The sequence below is a fragment of the Anolis sagrei genome, chromosome 5, assembly GCF_037176765.1.
Source record: "Anolis sagrei isolate rAnoSag1 chromosome 5, rAnoSag1.mat, whole genome shotgun sequence".
Lineage (NCBI taxonomy): Eukaryota > Metazoa > Chordata > Lepidosauria > Squamata > Dactyloidae > Anolis > Anolis sagrei.
The window spans coordinates 97127409-97153818 of record NC_090025.1 but is presented as its reverse complement, the minus strand read 5'-3'; the positions used below and the strand labels follow the sequence as shown (position 1 = coordinate 97153818).

Genomic DNA, 26410 nt, shown 5'->3' with positions numbered 1-26410 from the left:
ATCTTTGCTCACCAAAAATCCGCCTCCCTCTCCCTCCAAAGCAAAAAATCAAACTCCCTTTTGTGACAAGCCGACAGCTTTTCCCTCTCAGGGCTAAACTCCTCCCATCTCCCTTAACCAATCCAGAGAAAGCACAAGCTCCTCCCCTCTTCTACTCTTACACTCCCAAGATGTCTGCCTCCCTGGTTTACACTCTCAAAATGGAGGCCTGCTTACTGACATCTCAGGCTCCTACTTCGGCCTACGAGGTAAGGATAATCACAATCGCTCTTGGTATTATCTCTCCTATCTGCCGCTACACTATAACCAAAGAAAGCAACTAAACCAATCAGATTAACTCAACAAGTATGCCTTCATAAATAGTAATTTTTAAAGCTAATAGCAAAGGTTTACAACAGGGGTCCTCAAACTAAGGCCCGGGGGCCAGATGCGGCCCCCCAAGGTCATTTACCCGGCCCTCGCTCAGGGTCAACCTAAGTCTGAAACTACTTAAAAGTACACAACAACAACAACAACAACAATCCTATCTCATCGGCCAAAAACAGGCCCACATTTCCCATTGAAATACGAATAAGTTTATATTTATTAACATTGTTCCTCATTTTAATTATTGTATTGTGTATAAGTGTTTTTTGCACTACAAATAAGATATGTGCAGTGTGCATAGGAATTCATTCATGTTTTTTTTTTCAAATTATAATCCGGCCCTCCAACAGTTTGAGGGACTGTGACCTGGCCCTCTGTTTAAAAAGTTTGTGGACCCCTGGTTTACAATGTTGCAATTTCTCAACTTGCTCCTGACACACACACACACACACACAAAAACCTATGAGGTTTTTTTTAAAAAATACCATAGATTTTCAATAAAAACAATAGCAATATCTAGTCTAGACTTTGGCTTGCAGAATAAGGAAACCAGTACAATTAGGGAGTGGAGTTAAATTGTCCTTCTTACTACTACCTCCTGATTACAGTTAATAGGGACTGAGAACAATAGTGAGTGAATATGAAAAATTCCACTTGTTTGAGATGCCTCTTTGCACCCGAACTTTGTTAATCCTGGATGAAAGAGTGCCAATTTCCCATGATGAAAGTATAGCAGACACTCCAGATGGCTGGCAAGCAGATTAAATGCAAGATCAGTTTTTAAGTAGTTCTCAGTCATTGACAAACTAGAAGTAGAATAAAATAGTCTACAAGTCCTGAAGAGCCCCTGGAAACAAGATTAAATTTGACAAGCATTTTGTTTGTACAAAATTGGTAGTGCTAGTTTTATTACACTTAATACATTAAGAACTCCAAGTACCATTATGATTTCATTCATGCATGCTTAATTTAGTTTGGGATCTTTATAATTCAAAATGTTCCCAATATTGGGATGCGGGGAATTGGCCTTATGTTCCTGAGATAAGAGCCAGAATCACAAATGTGATGATTCAGTCTTTTATCTAGGGACCTTAAAGGCTGATTTCCCACCCTTGTTATAGAAGTTAACATTACAAATTTTCAATTTATGAATTAGTAACCCAACCGTCACAGAGTGATTACTGCTATGAGGCATAAAAGAGTAATTGCTTAGTGTTTTCTTACAGTACTAATAACCATGTGTGAGCAATCATTTAGGAGATGTTCCCTCTTGTTTTAATTGGGTTGAATCACATAGCATCTTGATTTAGTAAAGCTGTTGTACATGTTATGTGTGTTGGTAAGGACAGAAATATACAGTTCAGAATGTGCCTTTACTTGGCTTGGTCAATACTTTACTTACTTACTTACTTAGGCGATCCCTCGCTTTCCGAAGATGATTGTCTTCCAATATTCTTGTGGGTCCGTATGTGACTGTGGAGCCCTATTCTTGCTCTGCATCTTCTTCTGCAGTGAGGGCATTGGTTTCCAGGTGGAAGGCGGTCTCGGTCGGGGTTGGCTTGATGCACCTTCCTCTTGGCACACTTCTCCCTTTCGCCCTCCATTCGTGCCTCCTCAAATTCTGCAGCACTGCTGGTCACAGCTGACCTCCAGCTGGAGCTGTTAAGGGCCAGGGCTTCCCAGTTCTCAGTGTCTATGCCAGAGTTTTTAAGGTTGGCTTTGAGCCCATCTTTAAATCTCTTTTCCTGTCCACCAACATTCCGTTTTCCATTCTTGAGTTCGGAGTAGAGCAACTGCTTTGGGAGATGGTGGTCAGGCATCCGGACAACGTGGCCGGTCCAGCGGAGTTGGTGGTAGAGGACCATCGCTTCAATGCTGGTGGTCTTTTCCAGCACGTTGATGTTTGTCCGCTTCTCTTCCCAAGAGATTTGCAGGATTTTCCAGAGGCAGCGCTGATGGAATCGTTCCAGGAGTTGCATGTGACGTCTGTACACAGTCCACGTCTCACAGGCATATAGCAGGGTTGGGAGGACAATAGCTTTATAAACAAGCACCCTGGTATCCCTACGGATGTCCTGGTCCTCAAACACTCTCTGCTTCATTCGGAAAAATACTGCGCTCGCAGAGCTCAGGCGGTGTTGTATTTCGGTGTCGATGTTGACTTTGGTGGAGAGGTGGTTGCCAAGGTAGCGGAAATGATCAACATTTTCTAATGTTACACAATTAAGCTGAATCGCTGGCATTGGAGAGGGGTTGGCTGGTGACTGCTGGAACAGCATTTTGGTTTTTTCAATGTTCAATGACAGGCCGAGCTTGGTCAATAACATGTGGTCTAAATCTTTTATTTTCATCAGGGACATTTTTTGTTCTCCTTTTCTTGTTCATTGAAAAATACTTCTCTTAATTTGCAGTTTAGCACAACGATATGTTCATTGCGTGGATCTGTTTTCATTCATTACATCCGTTCTTTCGTTACTTTCATTACCTTTGGGAGCATATAACGGGAAGCCCCCTTCCGGTACAAAAATCAGCTTGACATGAAAGCAACTGGGAGCTGATCCCAGCTCCTTGCCTGCTTTTTGCGAGCAGCCTCCTTGCCTTCGAAAGAGTGCTATGTGGCGTGCAGGCCCAGAAAGCATGTGTACCTGCCTGTAGCCAAACACCTCTCCTCTAGAATAGAGAAACAGGTAAGAAGTCTCCTTAAAGTGCGCACCTCCTTGAAGCCAAATGCCTCTCCTTTAGAGTAGAAACAGCTTAAATGCCTAATGTGGTGGGAGGGGGAGCCTGGGAAGCCCCTCCCCCATAATGGGCAGGTAGAAAATAGATCTTTCGGCACCCCAGAGTGAAAACAGATATCTGTCCTCCTGTTTTTGTGAGGCTAGGTTGCTTCTAGACCAGTGGTTTTCAACCTTCCTAATGCCACGACCCCTTAATACAGTTCCTCATGTTGTGGTGACCCCCAACCATAAAATTATTTTGTTACTACTTCATAACTGTAATTTTGCAACCGTTAGGAATATGACATGCGGCATGTAATTTCATTCACTGGATGAAATTTAGCTGAAATATCCGATACGCCCAAATTTGAATACTGGTGGGGTTGAAGGGGTATTGATTTCGTCATTTGGGAGTTGTAGTTGCTGGGATTTATAGTTACCCTAAAATCAAAGAGAAGTCTGAACTCCACCAACGACGGAATTGAACCAAACTTGGGACACGGAACTCCCATGATCAACAGAAAATACTGGAAAGGTTTGGTGGGCATTGGCTTTGAGTTTTGGAGTTGTAGTTGGATGGGGTTACACTCCCCCTGAAGACTCAGGTTCGCAGCTTGGGTGTAATCTTGGACTCATGAGTCTGGAACCTCAGGTTTCAGCGGTGACCAGGGGAGCATTCGCACAGTTAAAACTTGTGCGCCAGCTGCGCCCGTACCTTGGGAAGTCTGACTTGGTCACAGTAGTCCACGCTCTGGTTACATCCCGTATAGACTACTGCAACGCTCTCTACGTGGGGTTGCTTTTGAAGACTGCTCGGAAGCTTCAAATGGTCCAACGCTTGGCAGCCAGGTTACTAACAGGAGCGGCACTCAGGGAGCATACAACTCCACTGGCTGCCAGTTTGCTACCTGGCACAATTCAAAGTGCTGGCGTTAGCCTATAAAGCCCTAAACGGTTCTGGCCCTACTTACCTCTCCGAATGCATCTCCTCCTATGAACCAACTAGGACATTAAGATCATCTGGGGAGGCCCTGCTCTCAGTCCCGCCTGCATCACAGGAGCACCTGGCGGGAATGAGAGACAGGGCCTTCTCAGTGGTGGCCCCTCGGCTGTGGAGCACCCTTCCTATAGATATCAGATCGGCCCCATCCTTATTGGCATTTTGGAGGAAAGTGAAGACCTGGCTGTTCGAACAAGCATTCGATTAAGCAGTGTAATGACTATAGGAACACGGATTAACGGATGATAAGATTGGATTCTGATTTTACTGATGAGACGCTAATGATTGTTATATTGATGTTTAATTGTTGATGATGCTATTTTTTTAACTGTCCCATAATCGTTTTATGATGTTTTGCTTTGAATTTTGCTGTTGTTAACCGCTTTGAGTTGCCTGAGCGCTGAGAAAAGCAGTATATAAATAAAGTAAATAATAGTTCACTCACCTCCAGGGAGCACTGTGGACTCAAGCAATGATGGATCTGGACCAAACTTGGCATGAAACTTCAGCATGCCCAAATGTGAACACTGGTCAAGTTTGGGGAAAATGGGCCGTGACATTTGGGAGTTGGAGTTGCTGGGATTTATAGTTCACCTACAATCAAAGAGCATTCTGAACCCCACCAATGATAGAATTGGGCCAAACTTCCCACACGGAACCACAATGCCCAACAGAAAATACTATGTTTTCCGATGGTTTTTGGTGACTCGTCTGACACCCCCTCATGACCCCTCCAGAGGTCCTGACCCACAGGTTGAGAAACGCTGCTCTAGACAAATTACCAACCTTATGCTTCTTTTGTAAAGGGAATAGAAGGGTGGAGGGTAATGGAGAAGATTACTGAAATGTAGAAAGTGAATTCACTATGCATGCACTGTTCTCTTACTAGACAGACTAATCCTCCAGACTCTCTCTCCCTTATGGAGCGACTTGTAAAATGTAGATTATGCATTATTATATGCTGTCAGTACATTGCATATGGTTCCCCTTCCTTTGATAAATCATCTAGCATTTCTATTATAGTTATATTTCCACAGGCATAGTCTCAGGTATAAAACGGAAATGCCAAACTATATCAGGAATCTCAACTCATTATCAGAATAATGAGGTATGCAAAATCAATTGTTGGCTAGATTCCTTCAGCATTCATGTAAAATAGAAAATGTAGATAAATATATACATCCACTATGCAAAATTATACATATATAAAATAGCACCTATTCACATGTTATTTTCAGCAGAAGCATTCCTACAATAGCTTTGTTATTTTAAAAGTTGTTACCCCTAATAAATGTCACTGAATACTGCTACCCATTCAATCTCAACAACCATTTTGCCACATGAGACAGATGCATCACCTTTCATTTCATTTGCAATGAATTTTATAATGAAGCCAGCGACTTCCATTTACTTTACCTGAAACAGAATGATCCTTTGGATCTCTTGGCAGTTTCAGCCTTGCATGGGGGAAGATGTATTGGATCGGCTTCCCATTAATCTAAGGAATACAAAATGTACACACTATTAAAGATAAAACATGATGGGGTGTTTTTAATAATAACTTGTAAATAAACAAAAACCTTGTGAACATGTTAGCTCAGGAAATCTTGCTTTCTCTTTCTCCCTTCTTTTCCTCTCACACAAAATTTCAATTTCCTGTTAGGAATGGTTTGCGCATAATTGCATGAATGTGATACTCATTCAACCATAGTTGCTCTCAGTAGTATTTGAAGGAACCTGATCAAGAGTGTGAGACCAATGGCATGGCAACTTACCACTTCACAATGAGTATTACAAGCAAATATGTAACCTGCTTTGAATCCCATTCTAGAAGAAATATTCATTCACTGGCAGAGTTCCAGGTTTTATTTATTTTGCTAATATATTTATTTTATATTTTTATTTGGGCAGAGCTTAGCAGCAGAAGGGTTGCTTTGCAGAGCGGGGGCCTGAATTGGTGGCTCCCTTGCCCACACACTTGGAAAAACCACCAGGATGAACATTTGTAAGAGCAGAATTCCCACAAAAGGCACCATAAACTGCTCATGTGGTCTCAAAAACAAACATGTGGCAAGAAACCATATGTGATGCCAAAATCATGTGTTTCAGGTTGCAGATTCCTGATCCGGAGTTCAAAATACTCAAACATTGCCCACTTGGGTGGCTGAGACAATGACATCATTGCTTTCCCGGAGTCCAGTTGTACACATACTTTGTTTTATGCACAAAATTATAATTATTGTATAAAATTACCTTCAAGCTAAGTGTGTGAGTTAAATATATGAAGCATAAATCAATTTCATGTTTGGACTTGGACATCTCCAAGATTATGTACAGATATGAAGATACAAGTATTCCAAACTTGGGGAGGGAGGAATCAGAACTACAAAACACCTCTGGTTCCAAGCATTTTGGATAAGGGATACTCAGCCTGTATTTTATCCTACCAAAGGTTTTCAGATTTAGCCAGGGCACCAAACGCAAAAGGCCTAGATCAGTGGTTCTCAACCTGTGACTGACTAGATGTTTTGGCCTTCAACTCCCAGAAATCCTAACAGCTGGTAAAGTGGCTCCTGTTTAGGAACTTCGCCCATTCCCTTTTCTTCCTCCCAGCAATCCGTCAAACTGCACAACCTGGTAGAGGAGCACAACAAGGTCCATGTCACCGCCTGGACCAAACACGAAGGTTGTTAAGATCGTCTGGAGGGGCCCTGCTCTCAGTCCCACCACCCTCGCAATCGCGTCTGGTGGGGACGAGGGACAGGGCCTTCTCGGTGGTGGCGCCTCGGCTCTAGAATTCTCTCCCATTGGAGATTAGAACTGCCCCTTCCCTCCTGATCTTTAGAAAGTTGGTGAAAACCTGACTCTGGAATTTGGCATTTGATGAGGGAGGCAATAACTCTTGACCACACGAACAGATGGGGATCAATAGGGATGAATAGTGATTTTATGTTAACGATTTGGCCTTATATAATTATATGATCCACCTAGTCAAAGCCATGGTATTCCCTGTAGTCACCTACGGATGTGAGAGCTGGACCTTAGGGAAGGCTGAGTGAAGGAAGATCGATGCTTTTGAGCTGTGGTGCTGGAGGAAAGTGCTGAGAGTACCTTGGACTGCGAGAAGATACAACCAGTCCATACTTCAGGAAATAAAGCCCGACTGCTCATTGGAGGGAAGGATACTAGAGACAAAGTTGAAGTACTTTGGCCACATCATGAGGAGACAGCAAAGCCTAGAGAAGACAATTATGCTGGGGAAGGTGGAAGGTAAAAGGAAGAGGGGCCGACCAAGGGCAAGATGGATGGATGGCATCCTTGAAGTGACTGGACTGGCCTTGAAGGAGCTGGGGGTGGTGACGGCTGACAGGGAGCTCTGGCGTGGGCTGGTCCATGAGGTCACAAAGAGTCGGAGACGACTGAACGAATGAACAACAACAATTATATGATAGTACTTTAATGTGTTTATATTAGTGTATTATTGGATGTGATGTTTTTAAACCATTGTGTATGAATTCCTTGTTGTAAACCGGCCTGAGTCCCTCACTGGAGGTGAGAAGACTGGTATATAAAAGTTCTAAATAATAATAATAATAATAATAATAATAATAATAATAATAATAGGTGTGGCTCCACCTTGCCCAGCTATGCTCTCCTCTCCTACTCCTTCTCTGCTCCTCTGAAGCCATCGACGTCAACTCAAACTCTGCAGAAGCCCATGGAGGAGGTCTTCTGGGGGCCTTTCTCTGCTCTTGGCCTCTTTTATCTCTCCAAAAATGACTCAAAGCAACTCACAATAAAACCAAGTATTAAAATATCGTAAAAATCCTACAAGCAGTATATGTTCCAAATATGAAACTGTCCCTTCCCAGAAATCTCCTGCAAAGGAATTCTTTATTTGGGGGGGGGGGGGGGGATGATTCTCCAATCAAAGGTATTTCATCTGCTATATGAAAGACATTCCTGAGCTATTCTCATTCTTGTTTTTCTCTATATTGTGAAAACATCTTTTCTAAAAACTTTTTATTTGTTTTTCTAGGTTTTTGTTCATTTACACAGATTTCTTTCCATAACAGCTATGAATTTCGATGTAGTTTGTTTAGTAAAACATTTAAACATTAAAACATCAGGAGATCTCAGGGTGGCTGACAGATAACATTAAGACAGTTTAAGCAGTTAAAAAATGGCGAGGAAGTATGAATATGCTAAAAAAAAACCCGACAATAAAACAGATTTAATTTTTTTTAGGAAAGGCTGACAAATCCCTCCTCAACTCATCCCACAGCAAGAAGTGTTGTCATCACCCCCCACCCCACTGTTTCCTATGCAACACAGGGAGCCCCCCATGTTACCATTGCTGCCTCTGCAACACTTCAACTTCACTTATGGCATAGAGCCCTGCCAGAAGTAGATCAACATCATGTGTTGTTAGCCGGTGGGCTTTGTGCCTCAAGTGAAGTATCATATGATGGACAATTTTGCTCATCTGATGAGGTCCCATGTGACAGTCTTGGGTTGAATTAATAAAATTCTGGCCCAACTTACATTTCCGAATGCATCTCCCTTTATGAACCATGTAGGACCTTAAGATTGTCTGGGGAAGCCCTATTCCCGTTACCACCTTCGTTACAAGTACGTTTGGTGGAGATGAGAGACAGAGCCTTCTCAGCGGTGGCCTCTCGACTGTGGAATGCCCTCCCTATAGAAATTAGATCAGCCACTTCCAGAAAAAGTCAAGACATGGCTTTTTGAACAAGCATTTGCAAATGCAGAGTAACTGACATAGAAAAATGGAACAACTAGACAATGAGTCTAGAGAATGTTTTTAACAAGGAGACACTATGAATTTATATTTTATTGACTTGTTTGGTTTTTATGTTATTTTTTTTAATAAAATTTTTATTAAATTTTCAAGTATACAAAGATAAAATTATGAGTCTTATCTACAAGTGTTTAATAGAAGATTAAAGAGAGAAAGGAAAAAAAACATAAAAGAGGTGGGAGTGGTAGAGAACGATAGGGAGGGGAAGAAACGAAACAAAAAGAAAGAAAGGAAATAGAGGAAGGAAAGAGAAAAACAAGAAAGAAAAAAAAGGAAAAAAAAAAGAAAAAAGGGAGAGACATCAGTAACAAAACATTCCCCCTTCCCTAATGTGGCTTTCAAGATTTCAAGATTTCTCTTACAACAGCTCTTCGGAGTTGTATCTTTACTAGTTTGCAGGCATCAGTGTTTTCACTTTTCTTTCTTTCTCCTTATATGTTATGTTTTTAATTGTATTTATGACATTGTAAGCATTGAATTTTGCTCTGTTAATTGCCTTGAGTCGCTTATGGGCTGAGAAAGGCAGTATACAAATACAGTAAATAATAAATAAATTAATAAAACCCAAGGCCTTTAAGCAAATAGCCAAATTTTAACTTGGTACTAAATGAGAAGAATGTTGGTGCCAATTGGGACTTTAGGGGAAAGATATTCTACAGTTGAAGTGCCACAGCTGAGAAGGCCCTTTTCCATGCCCCAATACAGAGCATTGGCTTCACTGGTATGAAGCAATGAAGCATCAGTTGTGACCAGCAGTGCTGCAGAATTTGAAGAGGCACGAATGAAGGGTGAAAGAGAGAAACGTGCCAAGAGGAAGGCACGTCGAGCTAATCCTGACCGAGACCGCCTTCCACCTGGAAGCCAATGCCCTCACTGCGGGAGAAGATGCAGATCAAGAATAGGGCTCCAGAGTCACCTAGGGACCCACCGCCAGGACACTGAACTTGGAGGACCATCATCCTCGGACTACGAGTGATTGCCTAAGTAAGTAAGCAAGCAATTAAGCACCCTACCCACCAGCAGTTCTTAATTCTTGGACAGGCATATATGGGAAGAGTATCAAATTCGCAAGCTGTTTGGGATTTTAAATGAAGCACCTTGCATTCAGACTGGAAGCACATTGACAGCCAATATGATTTTTAGTTTGTCATTATATGCTGTCTATAGTCAAGCAGCTTCTGAGTCTTCTTCAAGAGCAGAGCCATGTAGGGTTTATTATAGCAGGAGGTTACCAGTGTATGGAAAAGTTATGACTATTTTGTTGCATTTATTTATTTTGTGCCCATTTAAACATTTTGGTAGTATTTCAAATGTTCAACAAGAACAGAAAATAGTTGTTCAAATAAAATGATAATAAACATCTTCTGCTGTTTGGGCTCAATAATATTTTTTAAATAAAAAAGCAAAACTAGAAATATAAACATCACTCTGACATTCTATGGTTGATCAGGGGCAAATGGGAATAATAGAAATGTTTAGAGTACCTTTGCCATTTCCCCTTGAATTTTCCTCCCAAAATGCATGAAGCATCAGAAAGCCCAGTGTGTGAATTGAAGAGGATATTGGTATTGCAGAAGAACTTCTCCTCCTTAAATATTTCTAGTCAGTTCGTATTCCTAACTGCTCAACTTTGGTTTAAAAAATTCTGATAATATTCCATATGGTATATGATCATATGCAATTATGGAAGGACTACTGTGTATTCATGTACTCTGTTCTTGTGTACTGTGTACATCATGCACAAGTCGAGGGCAGGTTTTGGGATCAAAACTATGGATTTTGATTCAACCCATGGATAAACAGAAGATCATTCTGGAGAGAGGGGAAAGCACCAGCCAAAATCCCATTGTATATCTGAAATTTCCAGAAATTTATAACTAAGGAAATAAAAAATATATACAACTCACACTAAAGGCTTGCAGCAAATCAGTAGCAGAAAGCAGTAGTAGGTAAAATAACCTAACTTAGGACTTCATCACACAATAAATTTTCAGTATCCTAGGACACTTTCATCCCAGTTGAGCCATGGAGCCCCACGCCACTCAACAGATGACGCAGGCTCGACCGGGGTGCAAACATCCTACGATTCTGTGCTGGCAACACGGGAGCCTTCCTGTGTTCCATTACCCAAACTGTGATGCTTCCCCACATGTGATGGGAAAACATTGCTGCCAGAGAGGGATTTGCCATGAAGGCTGGCAAATTGGCACGGGGGACCTCATTGTGATGAGGTCCTAAGTTGTTACTCAGTTGTGCTGATGTCATACAAAAAAATCATTCCTTTCTATCAGAAGAAAAATGTATGGAATCTATTTATTTGCATCTGGGTCATGCTGTCTAATTCTAATTTGAAAGATTAAGAGCAAAGGAAATATTTGTGGTGTGCTATCTTTCATTAGCCTGCTCTGACAAACAAAATTGCAAATCCTAAGCACCTAATCTACAACAAAATCTTTGCCAGGTATTACAATGTATTGTAATGTAATATAGCTGAGTCATGCACTGTTAATGGGCTTCTATTGGAAATGCTGAGTCATGCATTAACTGTAGAACTTCATTTGGGGAATGTGTTCTGGCCTAGTCCAGGTGATTGTGAATGATGTAATCCTGGGTTTGAGTTGAGTCAATGAGTTGGGAACCAATCGGTGATTGCTATGTGTAAATGAATTGTTTATAAGGAAGTCATGTACAGTGTATATTTCTCTTTGTGCTGTGATGTTGTTCGTCGAAGGTTATATGTAATTAAAAGAACCTGTCTGCTAAGACAAGATATAACTGTGTGCTGTGGTAAGTCTGTAATATCATCTAGACTGGGGAAAGACAATGGTAAAACTGACAATGGCTGGGCATGTGCTTAAGTGTCTGTAAAAGGTTCCAGTGTGGCTGCAGGCTGTGAGAGCAGTTGATTGAAAATATTGTGCAGGAAGAAGCTACTGGAAAGCGCTGAAGTTGTGCAACTGATCTGCTGCTGAATTGTGAAGTTAATCTTTTACTCTGTGATGGTAACCATATTTAAATCAAAAGAACTGTAGTTTAAAACATTATAGCCACAATAGTTTCAAGAGACATTACTCTTGTTTAAACCGTCTGGAGACTTCCCTGTTCTGTTAAAAGTGTGGTGGATCCTATGAGAAATTATCATGACATTTGATAGCTAATTAGATAATATCTGAAAAATAAATCTTAGATGAAGCATGGCAAACTATTTGTAATTATAGTTGCTATCTCCTTTTTAATGGCCCTGACTCAATGCTTATAACAGCAGCCTGAGGACGTAACTAAAGATTACGAGCAAGCAAATATTTCTACCAAAATCTAAATCTAATTTTCTTCGAGAAGAATTATTTCAACTACATGGTAAAATATGTGATGCCGCCTTCATATTTCCTGCTGTGGCAAGGTTCACAAAACATTCCAGGAAAACTTTGCCTCTCATTCCATTTATCTTAGAAATGATGAAAACTAAGAGAAATTAATTATAAAAAGTAAAACACACAGGACTTTATCACACAAAATGGTTATTTGTTGCAACCATCATGTTCTCAAGACAAATGGAAACATACCAGTACTGGTTCATTCACTTTCACACCTGATTGTCACCAGTGCTTTGGTGCTGCTTTGTTTACTATTGTTCCTGCTATCAGTGTTCCACACAATATTGCTGACTCTATGGTCCTTCCATGTATGACTGTAGTGAAATCTACCTGTAAGGCGACCAGGCCGAAGCCTGAGTATCAGTAGCTGTCATCTTGAAAGACAGGCAGAAGCAGGAGGAGGAGTCAAGCCGACTCCTGATTGGTCAGAGCAATTAGGGGAGAAGTCGGTTGAGAGAGGGAAAGAGGCTGTCAGCTTTTGACAGAGAGAGAAGTGTCTTGACATCAGACACAGAAGGAAGGGATTTTTAGGAGAGGAAGCTAGATAGAGTTCTGACAGGGAAAGAAAGCTTTAAAGTGAGTCTTAAGGATAGGGAATAAGATTGAGACAAGGGCTAGGGTTTTACTGTGGTGAAAGGGCCAGTAAAAGAAAGACTTGTCTTCTTATATTAAGAGAAAGTATAAGAGAGTTTATTACCCTGTGTGGGAGACAGATAGGGGTCTGTTCTCCAGTAGATACTGTTTCTAAGAATAGAGCAGTGTGTTTAAGGGAACTCACAGTATTAAAAGCTTTATTGTCAGCAGCACTACTTGTTTAAAATATCTAAGTCTCTACAACTGAATCAAGTCTCTGTACCGCTCACTATATGAGTAGATATTTGTTTAAAATTCAATAAACCTTTCATAGTTCACTTTTAACTGGTGAATGCCTCAGTCTGTCAATCTCCTTAGAACTAAGTCAAGTCAATAATAGAAACCTTTTTAAAGTCCAGTCAGCCAGTGAAGAAACAGTTCCAGAAGAACCAAAGGCAAACACAATTTACCTACAACGCACTCACACCTTTTGGTTCCTCACACCAATAAAGCTGAGGTGGTGGCAGTCATATCTACCAAAAACATCGCTCATTGATATATTTAACCTATGGTCAGCTGCTAATTATTTTACACTGGTGTAGGAGGTGGGATTCTTTCTTCCTCCCTGCCCAGCCTGTACGCTTATCTTTATTATACTGGTGGCAGCGGTGGGATTCTTTGTTCCCCCCTGCCCCAGGTATCTTTGATCTTTTATTATAATGACCCTATCCAATTCATGCATGCTTTTAAATAAACAAGGGGTATTTTTTAAGTATGCTCCGTCTTATTGTAGACACTAGTAGTTCGCGCGCATACCACAACGAGCGCATCGTGTACCGGCATGCCTCGGGAACAACTGTGCTCAGTTTCCGCTTTGTAGCTAATCTGTACGGTTCTGTTCTGTGCTTTAAAAATGTTTAAGACTATCAGCTCACCCGCCACATGTGAGGTTCGCTCAGTGATACGGTTTTTGTCAGCAAGGAACCTGCCTGCTGCAGAAATTCATCGACAGATTTGTGAAGTGTACGGTGATACTGTTATGAGTGAAAGCAAAGTGCATAAGTGGGTACGACAATTCAAAGATGGCTGTGACAACGTCCATGATGAGGACCGCTCCGGTCACCCTTCTTTGATTACAGACGATTTGGTGGCTTCAGTTGAAGCGAGGATTCGTGAGAACAGGCACTTCACAATAACAGGTCTCACAAATGAATTTCCTGATCAATTACCCACTTACGCACTTTGCTTTCACTCATAACAGTATCACCGTACACTTCACAAATCTGTCGATGAATTTCTGCAGCAGGCAGGTTCCTTGCTGACAAAAACCGTATCACTGAGCGAACCTCACATGCGGAGGGTGAGTTGATAGTCTTAAACGTTTTTAAAGCACAGAACAGAACCGTACAGGTTAGCTAAAAAGCGGAAACTGAGCACAGTTGTTCCCAAGGCATGCCGGTACACGACGCACGTGCTTGTTGCAGTATGCGCATGAACTACTAGTGTCTACAACAAAACGGACCTTACTTAAAAAATACCCCTCGTATTTTCACCATAACAATGCAAACACAGAGTGGGACGGAAAATTATACCCATATGAGTACCTGGAATATTGTAAGTGCAGCAGGAGAAATCATTTTACATGTAGTCATTTGGATCATGGTGATATTATTTGGGCTATTAACAGTTTTCCTGGTAAATTAGAAAAAGGTGCTACAATAATGAGAAGAGTACAAAGCCACTACAGGAGAACATCAATGTCATATGATAGGTTCCTCTGGCGCTCGCAATCATCATGCTACATTTGCGATTGGACAGCCTCATGTGATAAAGTCCTTATAGTCCCACAACCAGAACACATAGTGGCCAACTGGTAAGGCAGTTAATAAGAGCTGAAATGTTTCTAGCCTTTGGGAAGGAGCTAAGTAATTATGAATTCACCAAACTACCAAGTCTCCTCCCAATAAATACAGTACAAGTTATCTTTATACCTGGTATTTATATTTTCCAAAAGCAAAACCTTCTGTTGCCATCTACATTGACCACTTAAATTGGTATTGGTTGGATCAGTCCCCAGGCAGCTACACAATGTACGGGGGCTGATGTAACCTAATATGACTTTCAACCTAGGTTAAGCTAATTTGGGGGAAAATCTCCCCTGCTTCCTGAGTTAGGCCCTGTCCAGACAGCTGCAGCCAGCTCCTAGCAGAACCTGATGCATCTGTCTTGACTGTCATCCTACATTCAGGCTGCCTGGAGATACAGAGTGGCTGCCCCTCCTGCTCCCTCTCCCCATGTCACTCCTAGCCACCTATCTAGTCTTAGGGGTTTGTCTTCTTACTCCTGTGACTTGCAAAGGAGAATGGGGGAAAGGGAGTAGAAGTAATATGCGTTGGTGGTGGCACTTAGGCACCTACCCAGCCACAATGAACCATTTTGGCATGTTTGGGTATTGGATACTCTCTGGGAAGTGGCTCACGGAGTCCCTGTTGGGCTGTAAAGTGGGCTGAAATCAGTATCTTGGATGCTGGTTCACCCACTATACTTGTCAGTGTAGAGCCATCTTGAGAAAGTTGGTTGCTATACACTCAATAACTGTTCAGTTTTGGATCCATGAACTCAAATATACGGTCTAGTTTATTTGGACACAAATATACTTATTTTTTAAAGTTATTATGTACAATTTATTCAGGATATTTATTCATTTATTCTTTTACTCGCACCTGCATTATTTTACTATCCATATAAATAGTTGTTATAAATAATTTTATAAACAGGATGTAATATTGTATTCTCGAAGTCTTTCATGGCCGGAATCACTCAGTTCTTGTGGGTTTTTTCGGGCTATATGGCCATGTTCTAGAACATGGCCATATAGCCCGAAAAAACCCACAAGAACTGAGGATGTAATATTATTGATACTTAATAATTTTTAATGCACTGAAGTGCAAAACAATCCTGTTATATGGAATGTGATGATATTTGGGTAACTTGGAGTGAAGGTTAGAAATATTTTGTAAAAACAGGTTTGCTTTGATATTTGAAAAAAAAGCATGAAAATAGAAAATAACATTTTTGCACTTTTCTGCACAGAAAATAAATCAGTATTTGCTGTGCAGATTAAAAGTTTCCTGTGCAAAAACCCAAAACCAAAACCCGCAAGGAAAACCTTTTTGGCTACATTATTTGTTCAGGTTTGAATACTGTATGTCTTAGTCTTCCTAACCTTAGAACAAGATCCAATTATGCGCTTTCACATTCAGTGCGGGGTCTGGGAGTTGTAATTCAGTTTATTTTATTTTATTTCCCTTTTCCACTGCAGCCATCTATGTTGCACAAAAAAGTTGTCCCTTATAGGTTTTGGTGAGTTGGAAGCTGCAGAAAGGGAGTGGGCAGACTCAATTCTGGATTGGAGAGGTCAGTTTGACAATTTTGATGTCGAATTGTACAGTAGGAGTACAGTAGGAGTACACCACTGGATCCTTCCTGTAGCCAATTCACAAGTCCTCTTCCTCTATAAAGAATGTCTCCATCAATTCCAAGAGCCACTATCAAACAGGCAGAACATCCCTAATCCACACATCCACAATGCTCCAAAAATTGGCCATGGAGGCGGCTGAGATATTGTTACCTTTGTTTTCATTGGTTCGGTGTACACAAACTTAGTTTCATGCATAAAATTATTAAAATGTCCATAAAATTAACTTCAGGCTATGTGTGGGATAGCTGCAAAAGATAAATGAAATTTGTGTTCGGATCTGGGCTCCATGTCCAGACTATTTCATGATATATATAAATGCAAATACAAGTGTTTTAAAATTTAAAAAAATCCAAAATCCAATCCAAGTATTTTGGGTAAGAGAGACTCCATCTGTATTTTACTCATGGGTCATGGTGAAGAACCTCAGGCACGTAGACAACATACAGCCTGTCAGTGTTTCGCATATGCTGGAAACATCTTCTGTTGTTTCTTGTGTTCACTTATATATTATATGAAGACTCATAACCTTTAAATACCTTGCACTGAACTGAGATGCACTTTTCTCACAAGAAAGCTGTTGCTTGAAAATGAACTAGGATTTATAGGTAGGAAAATATTAAATGGAATTAACCAGTTTATCAGAAATAGTGCCCTCCTCCACTCGGAACATGGCATCTATGCCATACCTAATGCTGGAATGGAGCCCATAAAAACCTTCCATATTAAAAAAATGTTTCTCGCTTCTCTTGTAGGTTCATGTGACTATAGAGAGCCCCAACTGTTATTACTACTATGTTCTTGTTTAAGAAATGGCAGAGTAGGTTTATCTCCATTTTCATTTATCTCTTCTTACACTGCTTAGCCGGCATTGCACCACCTGCCGGGAAATAGCAACCAATAGTGAAAGGACCAAGGCAGCGACAATGGCAATGCTTTAGCGGAAATCCAAATACCTGAGAGTCACTCTGGACCGTGCTCTGACCTACAAGAAGTACTGCATGAATATCAAGCAAAAAGTGGGTGCTAGAAACAATATCATACGATCCTGGGGATCACAACCAGACACAGTGAAGACATCTGCCCTTGCGCTATGCTACTCTGCTGCTCAGTATGCACGCCCAGTGTGGAACACATCTCACCACGCTAAAACAGTGGATGTGGCTCTTAATGAGACATGCCGCATTATCACGGGGTGTCTGCGCCCTACACCACTGGAGAAATTACACTGCTTAGCTGGTATTACACCACTTGACATAGCAGTCAATAGTGAAAGGACCAAGGCAGTGACATCTCCAGCTCATCCCCTGTTTGGGTATCAGCCAGCACATCAACGACTTAAATCAAGAAATAGTTTTCTAAGATCTACAGAGACACTCGCTGGAACATCTCAACAAGTGAGAGTCCAAAAGTGGCAGGCTCAAACCCAGCACCTCAATCCATGGGTGATACCAGATGAGAGACTCCCTCCTGGGCACATAGAAGACTGGGCGACTTGGAAGGCACTGAACAGATTGCGCTCTGGCACCACAAGATGCAGAGCCAATCTTAAGAAATGGGGCTACAATCCACGACATGCAAGTGCAGAGAAGAGCAAACCACAGACCATCTGCTACAATGCAACCTGAGCCCTCCTACATGCATAATGGAGGACCTTCTTGTGGCAACACCAGAGGCACTCCAAGTGGCCAGCTACTGGTCAAAGGACATTTAATCAACTACCAAGTTTGCAAAATTTGTGCCTTTTTTATCTGTTTGTTTTGTTCTGTTAGAAATGTAATACAATGGTATGGTTGCTGATGACACGAAATAAATAAATTTATCTCTTCTAAGGAAGGTCTTCAGGATTATATAAGATATTTCTATACATGGGTACACAACCTCATATTGCAAGGGTTTGCAGATCAGCTGTAAATTCATGTCAGTTTCTATTTCAAAGTGTAAAATATACAAAAACCTCATATAGGATTTTGAGGGGTAATGGTTGTTTGAAATCTCTCTTATGATCTTTAATACTGTCCTAGTTTTCTTTGAAAATTGAAATTTAGTTATATTAACATTTCTGCATTTAAATACTCTTTTTTTGTTCTTTCCCACACATTCTATGGAATAAAATATTTATTTGAAGATTCTGAAGCTCTGTGAACTATCAATAAATCCAGAACCAATTCCGAGAAGCTCCCCCTGCCCCAGGTAATGTAATCACAACAGAAGATAAAAGGGAAACATTATATGTTACAGAGTGCAAAAATTATATATTTCTAGATCAGTGGTTCTCAACCTGGGGTCCCCAGATGTTTTTTGCCTACAACTCCCAGAAATCCCAACAGCAGGTACACTGGCTGGGATTTCTGGGAGTTGTAGGCCAAAAACATCTGGGGACCCCAGGTTGAGAACCACTGTTCTAGATAATATGTGTGTGATTTAGAAGTGAAATTGATAGTAATCCAGTCTAATATTAGATATGGATTAGCATTTTGATAAGATCTTATGCATAATGACATTTTGTGAGTCTGCTTGTAGAAAAGATGGCTGTGGGAAGACAGAGAATTTAGAAGCTGTCCGAACGCATCTCCTTCTACATCCCGCCTCAGAGTTTAAGATCTTCTGGGGAGGCCCTGCTATCAGCCCCACCTCTATCACAAGTGAGGTTGGTGGGGATGAGGAGCAGGGCCTTCTCAGTGGTGGCCCCTTGCCTGTGGAATTCACTTTCCGGGGAAATTAGGTCATCGACATCCCTCCTCTCTTTTAGAAGGAAACTAAAAACATGGATATGGGACCAGGCCTTTGGGTAATCTGGCAGACAGACAAAGGACAATGACGACTAGAATTGGATAGGATTATGACAATACGGAATGAATTTATGGATTTTGAGCTTGGCGAACGTTGATCACTAGATTGGTTTTTTATTAGTGGTATTGTATAACTGGATTGTTTTAATTATTTTTATAATTGTTGCTATGCATTTTATCTTACTATGTGTATTGCTGGCATCGAATTGTGCCTTTTGTAAGCCGCCATGAGTCCCCCCTCGGGGGTTGAGAAGGGCGGGGTAGAAATGCTCGAAATAAATAAATAAATAAATAAATAAATAAAGTGTTCAAAAACAGTGTGATATAGATACACATGGAATGGCAACATAGGACCATACCATATCCAAGTCTCTACCCTGTGGTTTCCCAAGATGTGGGATAGTGGTTACAACATCATGCTAACTCCTATTGCACAGTCATTTGCATTGTATGACTGTGATGGCTTGGCAATTTGAAGCTATAACTGTGCCCTCTCGCTGTCCTGTTTCCTCTTTTTAGTTATTTTAAAGGCAAAGTGTTGAGTAAAAAAATTGCTGGTTAAGGGAGAGGTGAGGATGCCACGACAAAAGTGCCCAGACAAGTTTTGCGACAGTGGCACAATCAGTGACCATTGATGGCTTCATGCAGAGAAGAGGCAGATCAGTAATGGGTATCCCATAAGGTGAGGAGCCCCTGGTGGTGCAGTGGGTTAAACCCCTGTGCCGGCAGGACTGAAAACCAACAGGTTGCAGGTTCAAATCCAGGGAGAGGCGGATGAGCTCCCTCTATCAGCTCCAGCTCCTCATGCAGGGACATGAGAGAAGCCTCCCACAAGGATGATAAAAACATCAAATCATCTGGGCGTCCCCTGGGCAACGTCCTTGCAGACGGCCAATTATCTCACACCAGAAGCGACTTGCAGTTTCTCAAGTTGCTCCTGACACGACAAAAAAATAATAATCCCATAAGGTCATGCAATAGGAACTGTCACCAAAGGTGATGGTTGTGCTACTGTGCAGAATCAGGTCTTAGTCTAACCATTTTAAGTCCAGCACAGCGGACAGAACATAGTGTGCCCAGAAAATACACAAACGATATGATGTGCCAGCAGTGACAGTCAATTGTATTTCAGCAGGAACATTAAAACAGGAGAGCAATTATGAACATAAGACTAAAAATCTACATACTGAAAAAATTCACAGTGCATATAGATTTGAGTGAAAAAATTGCATTTTTGTTTGTGCTGGCGGCCAAAGTTTGGGTGTGTGTTCCTAGTTTAGCTCGGACTCTATCGCTACTTCTTAGATCTTATTTCAGATGTAATCTTGCTTATGGTGTGTCACAATCAGGCAAAACAATTGTTTGATTCAAGGAAGGGTTTGATGAGTATATCATATGTTAGAGAAAGAAAATGCCACAGTGCTAAAAAAACCTTATCTTGGTGGAATACCATATATACACTGATGAGTCAGAGGCAGGCATGTAGCCGGGGGGGGGGGGGGAGGGGGGCTTGACGGGCTTCAGCCCCCCCCCCCGAAATTCTCATGGTGGTTTGCGAAAAGGCCTTACTGGTACATTATTTAAACTGTTATGTTTATTCATATCATGATCTGATCACTATACTCAATATATCCCATATGCATGAGGGTATTGGGGTAATGATACAAAAGGTTTGATAGGGTAGACCCTCTTTCACTCAGACTCAGACCCTCCCCCGAAACCCCCCCTGAAAAAAAATCAGCCCCCCCCCCCCCGAATCGAAATCTTGGCTACGGGCCTGGTCAGAGGTGTTTCAGATCAAAGCAAATGTTTCTATAAGAAATAGAACAGGATTGCGGGAAATCCACTGACTGTTTCCCTTTCTCATCTGGTGCAAAATCCCATTTGTCTAATGAGGTCTAATGAGGTCGAGTCCAGTATGACTGACATTAAATTTAGGCCTGGGTAACAACGGAAAAAATTGTTTCTAAAATCGATTAGTTTTTTGGGGTTTTTTGCGTTTCGATATTTAAAAGAATTCCGAAATTTTCCTTAAAAAAAGTTCGATATTTACGAAATTTCGTAAATGGTAAAAAATTACAAAACAATAACGAAACAATAACGAATCAATTCGTTAATGGCGGCCGCGATCGCGCAATACGCTAAAAAATCTTCTGAAGCTTCCCTCTCCCTCTGTTGTTGACTGTTGGTGTGATATTATAATTTTTTTTCACTAATTAAACAAATAACAACTATAAAACTTGCCCCAGACATGCGGAAATAATAACGAAATGACCTCAAACCAATAACGAAACGAATACATAACGAAATACGAAGCATTTACGAAACGAATTGAAAAATTCGTTTCGTTTTTAAGTTGCTCCAGAATGGTTCGTTATCGCTTCGTTAACAAAAAAAATAACGAATTTTTAACGAATTACGAATTAACGAAACGAAACCGCCCAGCCCTAATTAAATTCTATAGACCATAATAAAAATATAATCTAAACCAAAAGAAGGTCACCCACCTTTGGGTACCATGCTTGTATTGATAATGCAACTGTTCACAGAATTTTATACCAATTTCTGGTATGTGTTGGACTGCAAAAGGCATCCCTAGTATAGTGTCATAAGCACTATCATCATACCATGGGAATTGAAAGAAGCCATGTGACAATGAACAAGGACAACATTTTTTTTGGTGTGTGTGTGTGTGGGAGGGGAGTGGGTTCTTTGGATGTTTTGGGCTCCAAATCCCAAATGCCTTAGCCGGCTTGACTAATGGCCAGGAATTCTGGGAACTGGAAGACCAAAACACCTAGAGGGCATAATTTTGGCACCATGGGATATGGATTGCCTTGTTGTCCCAGCACCTTTAAGAATTTTTATAATGGATATAGCTTGACAATTTTACTAGACACAGTTCATAGAATCATAGAATCAAAGAGTTGGAAGAGACCTCATGGGCCATCCAGTCCAAACCCCTGCCAAGAAGTAGGAATATTGCATTCAAATCACCCCTGACAGATGGCCATCCAGCCCCTTTTTAAAAGCTTCCAAAGAAGGAGCCTCCACCACACTCCAGGGCAGAGAGTTCCACTGCTGAACTGTTCTCACAGTCAGGAAGTTCTTCCTCATGTTCAGATGGAATCTCCTTTCTTGTAGTTTGAAGCCATTGTTCCACGTCCTAGTCTCCAGGGAAGCAGAAAACAAGTTTGCTCCCTCCTCCCTGTGGCTTCCTCTCACATATTTATACATGGCTATCATATCTCCTCTCCGCCTTCTCTTCTTGAGGCTAAACGTGCCCAGCTCCTTAAGACGCTCCTCATAGGGCTTGTTCTCTAGACCCTTGATCATTTTAGTCGCCCTCCTCTGGACACATTCCAGCTTGTCAATCTCTCTCTTGTTCAAGGTGCATGTGCCTTCAAGTTGCCTGTCAAAAATGGCAATGCTATAAATTTTATTGTGTTTTCTTTGGTAAGGAATTCTCAGAGGTGGTTTTGCCAGTTCCTTTCTCTGAAATAAAGTCTCCAGCATCTAATGTCAATTGGTGGTGTTCCATCAAAGTACTAACCATGACTGGCCCCTACTTACCTTCAAGATCAGACTGCAATATTTCAAATTACTAGCCCTATATTACTTGGGTGAAGGATATCCAAATAACTACTCTTTTATGTGAGCAGGTTGGGCCCTTCTTTCAGTTCCATCATCCTCAAAGGTACATTTGCTGGTGAATTCAAAAAGAGATTTTTTTTGGTGGCTATTCTCACGTGGTGGCATTTTCAACCAAAGTTGACTAGGCAGGTTCTTTCTCCATTGTTCTTCAATTCTCAAAGAAAACTTTTTTCTTGCTTCGGCATGCTTCTGATAACCATTCTACTGTTGAGGAGAATCTTTGCTACTACTTAGGAGCATTACTTTTCTTAATGATGTATCCAAAACTGTTTTAATTGTGCTCTTGATGTATTTAATGCTACTGTGAACTGTGGTGTTGGAGGAAAGTTCTGAGAGAACCTTGGACCACGAGAAAATCCAACCAGTCCATACTTCAGGAAATATAACCTGACTGCTCATTGGAGGGAAGGATATTGTCCAGGTGGCTTCCAGTTGGTACCTAACAGAGGTTGTCAAGATATCAATGAATGTGCAGGATATCTGCTTATCTCATGATATTAGAGGCAAAGATGAAGTACTTTGGCCACATAATGAAAAGACAGGAAAGCTTAGAGAAGACAGTTATGCTGGGGAAAAGGAAAGGAAGAAGGAAGAGGGGCCGACCAGGGGCAAGATGGATGGTATCCTTGAAGTGACTGGCTTGACCATGAAGGAGTGGGAGTAGTGACGGCCAACAGGAAGCTCTGGTGTGGGCTGATCCGTGAGATCACAAAGAGTCAGAAGCGACTGAACGAATAAACAACAAAACTGTGAATTATCTTGAGTCTAATTTTCAGGAGAGCAGGAGGATATTATACAATAAATGAATATTAAAATATAAGTGGTGCAGACAGGGGATATCTTGAATGGTATTATCTCCACCCAGGGGCGGCTTGTCCATTACGCGAAGTAAGCGGTCGCAGAACACTTTTTTTTGCCAGGGGCACAGAGGCGCCTCTGTAAATGCCCCTCGACTGCCACTTGAGGAATGCCCCTCAGCTCACAACAGCCCTAGCAGTCCGGGGGGAGCCTCGGCTTTCTTGCCTCGCTTCCGGGTAATCCTCTTCCCAAAGGGGCCGGGCCCTTGAGCCTCGCCTAGCCCCTCTCATTCCTGCTCCACCCGGCCACTGGGTGCGCGAGCAGAGCCGGTGCTCAATTGTTCTCTGCGTTCGATCCCTTCCCCATGATTGGCTCCCTTTCCCGATCCCCCAGCGCTCCATCCACCTCCTCTCCTCTCCCCAATCCGCGGGTGGGCCAAGGGGCGGAGCCACCATGCCTGGCCCACTTTGGGGTCTTCAGGCATGCCTCCGGACCCAAAACGGGCCAGGCAAGGGAGCAAGTGCGGCAAGTGTAGTTACTGGGATGTATAGTTCACCTGCAATCAAAGAGCATTCTGAACTCCACCAATGATGGAATTGAACCAAATATGGCACACAGAACTCCCACGACAAACAGAAAATATATATCAATGATTGGTTGGGGGGGGGCACCAAAATACTGTTTGCTTACCGTTGAAAATTACGTAGGGCCGCCTCTGTCTCCACCTCTCATGTTACTTGTGGTATGAAACGGAAAGCAGTGGGTTGCAAGAAAGATCCTGAGTGCATCCAGCGGATGCTACTAGACTGACAAAAACCCAGCTTCCCATCAAAATGGAAGCCTGCTTTGTTGAAAATATCTCTGAAACACAATATAGCTCAGGAAACTATTCAATATCCATTCAAGTGTTAGAAGGTCTTCATGGGAATTTATCATCAAAGTACTTATTGCCCATCTCAATCCTTCTCTACGAAGATTTTGAATGCTGCAGAAAGAACAGCCAACAGCAGTTTGGGACAGCGTGCCTCTCTTCTTTAGCCTGAGCTATATTTATGCTGTATCATTCTTTCACCTCACTAAAAGAGATTATATGTCCCATGCCAGAAATCCATGAAAAGAACAGTTAGACGAATTACACTGCATCACTGTGTTTGCTACAGATTGTATTCAAATGGAAGTTGGATCTGTTAATTTAAGCAGCTTAAAGGGAACATATATAAGAAGACAAGATGCTGGCAGGGCTGTTTTTTGGTTACAGCGGTCAGTAGCTTGTCATTTGATGGCTCTGATGTCTGCTGAGCTGCATGTTTATTGTGGCTTTAGGGCACATCTGGATTGGTAAATACTGTTGGCTAAACAATTCTCAACAAATTTGTTTTTGTTACTGGAAAGTGCTGCAACAGACAGATATAAATTGAGTCGTGTGCTGGATTGGATATTTAAAGGCTTACTACTATATAGGCATTAAAGGAACACACATACTCTTCTCACTATTTTAATACTGACTTTGGAGACATGGATTCAAACTGAGTCAAGGAATTACGAGGGTATTTTTTAAGTAAGGTCCATTTTGTTGTAGACACTAGTAGTTCACGCACATACCGCAACGAGCGTGTGCGTCGTGTACCGACATGCCTCGGGAACAACTGTGCTCAGTTTCCGCTCTGTAGCTAACCTGTACGGTTCTGTTCTGTGCTTTAAAAATGTTTAAGACTATCAACTCACCCTCCGCATGTGAGATTCGCTCAGTGATACGGTTTTTGTCAGCAAGGAACCTGCCTGCTGCAGAAATTCATCGAGAGATTTGTGAAGTGTACGGTGATACTGTTATGAGTGAAAGCAAAGTGTGTAAGTGGGTACGATAATTCAAAGATGGCCGTGACAACGTCCATGATGAGGACCGCTCTGGTCGCCTTTCTTTGATTACAGATGATTTGGTGGCTTCAGTTGAAGCGAGTTTTTATGAAGAGGGTATTTTAAAATTGGTTCAGAGGTATGATAAGTGTTTGAACAAACTTGCAACTATGTCGAAAAATAGAGTGAAGTATGTACTTTCTGAAAATAAATTTACTTATTTGAAATAAACTTTCATTGTGTACTTATGTTCAAACGGACCTTACTTAAAAAAATACCCCTCGTATTTAGAATAAAGGTGTTATAGATCTCATTTAAATTTACAAGGAAAGTCGATGCTATGATTCACCAGCCCTTCTTATTTTAAACTTCAGATAAATTGAAAATGGATAAAGCAGAAAAGTGGGCAGAAAATAAAACAACGAAATTGGCAAATGCAAAATTCTACATTTAGGCCACCCCCCACCTCTCCAATGCACAGGTATGTAATGGGGGTGCATGTCTCAGTAGCATTTCATGAGAAAAGGAAATTGGAATCATGACAGATCATACATTTAACATGAACCAGCAGTGTGAAGCTTTAGCAAGGAAGGAGAATGCTATTTTAGCCTACACTAGCTTCCAGGACAAGTGAAGCAATTTTTGCACCATACTGAGTACAGTTCAAGGCCCAGCTGGAATATTGCATTTAGTTGCAGCTTGGTTTTAAAAAGGATATAGACAAGTTAGAGCAGATTCAGAAAGGGGCAGCAAGTATGATAAGTGGTATGGAGAACAACACCTATGAGGAAAGGGCTGAATGAACTGGGTATGTTCAACCTAGTGAAGAGAAGACTGAGGATCAACATGATTGTAATGTATAAACATTTGAAGAGCTGCCACAGAGAGGAGGGACTAGATCTGTTTTTTGCTTCCCCAAGGGGACAGTACCAGTCAATTGGTTTTAAGTTACAGGGAATACATTTCTTGACAGTAAGACTAG

At 41.4% G+C, this 26410-nt stretch overlaps 1 protein-coding gene across 5 annotated transcripts in view; it reads right to left on the bottom strand.

Moving 5' to 3' along the window:
• The window catches only part of PCLO (piccolo presynaptic cytomatrix protein), a 337168-nt gene that overhangs the window by 96005 nt on the left and 214753 nt on the right, over positions 1-26410 (bottom strand). For all 5 annotated transcript variants that reach the window (XM_060778188.2, XM_060778189.2, XM_060778190.2 and 2 more), the window contains exon 9: positions 5500-5581. In XM_060778188.2, coding sequence (XP_060634171.2) covers positions 5500-5581 — 82 coding nt within the window. The remainder of the gene's footprint in view (positions 1-5499; positions 5582-26410) is intronic.